General features: G+C 32.8%; 1 protein-coding gene across 1 annotated transcript; it reads left to right on the forward strand.

Moving 5' to 3' along the window:
- The first annotated feature begins 458 nt into the window (after nt 1-458).
- On the forward strand, nt 459-1,479 carry LOC108130562 (INO80 complex subunit B). The gene is made up of 2 exons (XM_017249087.3): nt 459-555; nt 611-1,479. Exons 1-2 carry the CDS (start codon nt 552-554, stop codon nt 1,432-1,434), a joined length of 828 nt encoding a protein of 275 aa, XP_017104576.1. The 5' UTR covers nt 459-551; the 3' UTR covers nt 1,435-1,479.
- The last annotated feature ends 982 nt before the right edge of the window (nt 1,480-2,461 follow it).

Genomic DNA, 2,461 nt, shown 5'->3' on the forward strand with positions numbered 1-2,461 from the left:
TCCGATTTTAACCGATTTTAAAATCGGTTTAAAATTACGCGCTTAGGAATTTTTAAGACCAAAAAAGTCCCAAAAAAACCGTTTTTTCTATATAAATCAGGATTTTGAGGGTGTTCGAAAAATTTCAAACACGGTTTTATACTATATTCGATCTAATGAACAATTCCTACTAGGTCTCTTCAAAAGTTCCAAATCACTGTCGCACTGTGTTATTTTGTGATTTTTATTTTTTGATCATAAAATAATGATTATTTCTGATTTTTATTTTTTCGCTCAGAAAAGAATGATTATTTTGTGATTTTAAAAATAAAACTCATAATGATTATTTCCCTGGTTTTTATTTAACCTCAGTGGCTTTTTTGATTTCATGTTTGAGATATATTTAAAATTTTTCACTGAGTTGGACGCTATTAAGAAATATTTAAAAAACAATTTGCTAAAGTTCCATATTTCGTTGTTCCACATCAAAGTGAGAAAATCGGCGCTAAATTGACGAATATAGAAGTACTGTTGGAGCCTTTGCTTCTGTAATTTGATTTATCCGTAACAAAATGGGTAAATAATTACAAACACACAAGTTATGATTTTATCTAAAAAAATTAATTTGTAGATAACTTTACAAGGCAAGGATCCCACGGGACAAAGAATGAATCGCTTTCCTTGTCATCAAATACTGTAACTTTTCGTTCCGCAACATCCGAAAATGTCTCAGTTAAGCAGTACGAGAACAATTTAAAGAAATTAAACGAGAATGATTTTCAATGTACCAATTTGCGCCCAAAGGACATTGGAAAATTTGGAACATCTCCGAAAAAAATGAAAAAGCGTCGTAACAGTGATACTTCAAGCGATGAGGAACGATGGTTAAATGCAATAGAAACTGGAAATCTAGCGGACGTTGATGATGAAATGAAAAAACTTAAGGATCCAAAATTGATGACAGCGAGGCAACGTGCTATGCACAAAAGAGCTAAAGAAAGTTTTAGTGGGTTTGAAGAAGAACTTATAGCTTTACCCAGTGGATACAAAGAAAAAGATAAGCCACAAACTGAGGAGGACATCAAAAGAGCTACTTTAAAATCACAGAAACGCAAACAGCAAGCAGATGAGCGGCGAGAAAAAGATAAAAAAAAAACAATGGATCGCCTACTAAAGAAACAAGAAACCAATAAACATCGACCGACTTTGCGCAATAAGCAATGCCAAAAATCCTGCGATCCAAAACTTATATATGTTAGTTCAAAAGGCGCAACCTATATATTGATTCCTCCAAATCAAGAATTTCCAATGAAAGCGCAAAAAAGCCTTTTACTACCTCCTCCGAAATTATGTTTTGTTGCCCATTGCGGAAATCCCAAAGCGTACACTTGTTCCAAAACAAAAGTTCCATTATGTAGTCTTGTATGCTACCGAAAAAATCTTTTAGGAGTATGAAATTTTTTCAATATCCTTGCATCAAAATAAATATTTTTTTAACATATGTTTGCTTTAACTTATTATTTTTGATAAGCTGTATAAAAAGTTTTTTAGTAATTAAAATTGTAAAATATTTTCTTCTGATAGTTTATGACGTTACTTTTTCTCAGTAATAGGTCTACGACACTGGTCGCACCCAATACATTGATATGATTTTAATAAATTAGTATAAGTAACGAATAGCAGAAAGTAGGCTGTGAGAATGATGTTTCAGACATTTGAACCGTGTGTGTGTGGCAGAACTCGGGCAGAGAAATTTCCCATGCCCGCGGGATAGGGCCGTGCCGACCACTGGTTTACGGACTCAGCAGGCACAAGCGTCGGACTCAGTCGGTCAACATTGCAATGTCTAGTGGTCATAGCTCGCAAATAACTGTTAACCTTTTTTTTTCCTTATATTCAGTTTATGAGAAGGAAACTTAATCCTTATCCTTTAAGGATATTGCCAATATTGTCCTATGTCCTTATAAAGGATCAAAAGTTATTGTTTGGTAAGTTTTATTTTGAGTGAAAAAAATAAAAATCACGAATAATCATTATTTTTCAGTTTTATTTTTTTGTTCAAGCATAATGATTATTTGCGATTCTTATTTTTTTCGCTCAAAAATAATGCTTAACAATATAAGAATAAATATAATTAAAAATCATCAAGGATATGCATAATGTAAACTCAAAGGAAAAAAACGTGCTAGTCAAGCTTGTTCTATGTTGATTGAAAGTGATTGATTTATTCATTTAAAAATAGCGACAATAATCATTATTTACGGTCCCTGTCAAAAAGTCTTTTCAACACTTTGAATTCTGTTCGATGCACAGTGGTATTACAATGTGTAACTTTTAGAATAAAATTAATTTTTTTTTATACCCTTGCAGAGGGTATTATAATTTTGTCCAAAAGTGTGCAACGCAGTGAAGGAGCATGATATGAGAATGTCCGTCTGTCCGTCTGTCTGTCTGTCTGTTTCTACGCGAACTAGTCTCTCAG

This window comes from Drosophila bipectinata, chromosome 2R (assembly GCF_030179905.1).
Source record: "Drosophila bipectinata strain 14024-0381.07 chromosome 2R, DbipHiC1v2, whole genome shotgun sequence".
In the NCBI taxonomy this organism is placed as follows: Eukaryota; Metazoa; Arthropoda; class Insecta; order Diptera; family Drosophilidae; genus Drosophila; species Drosophila bipectinata.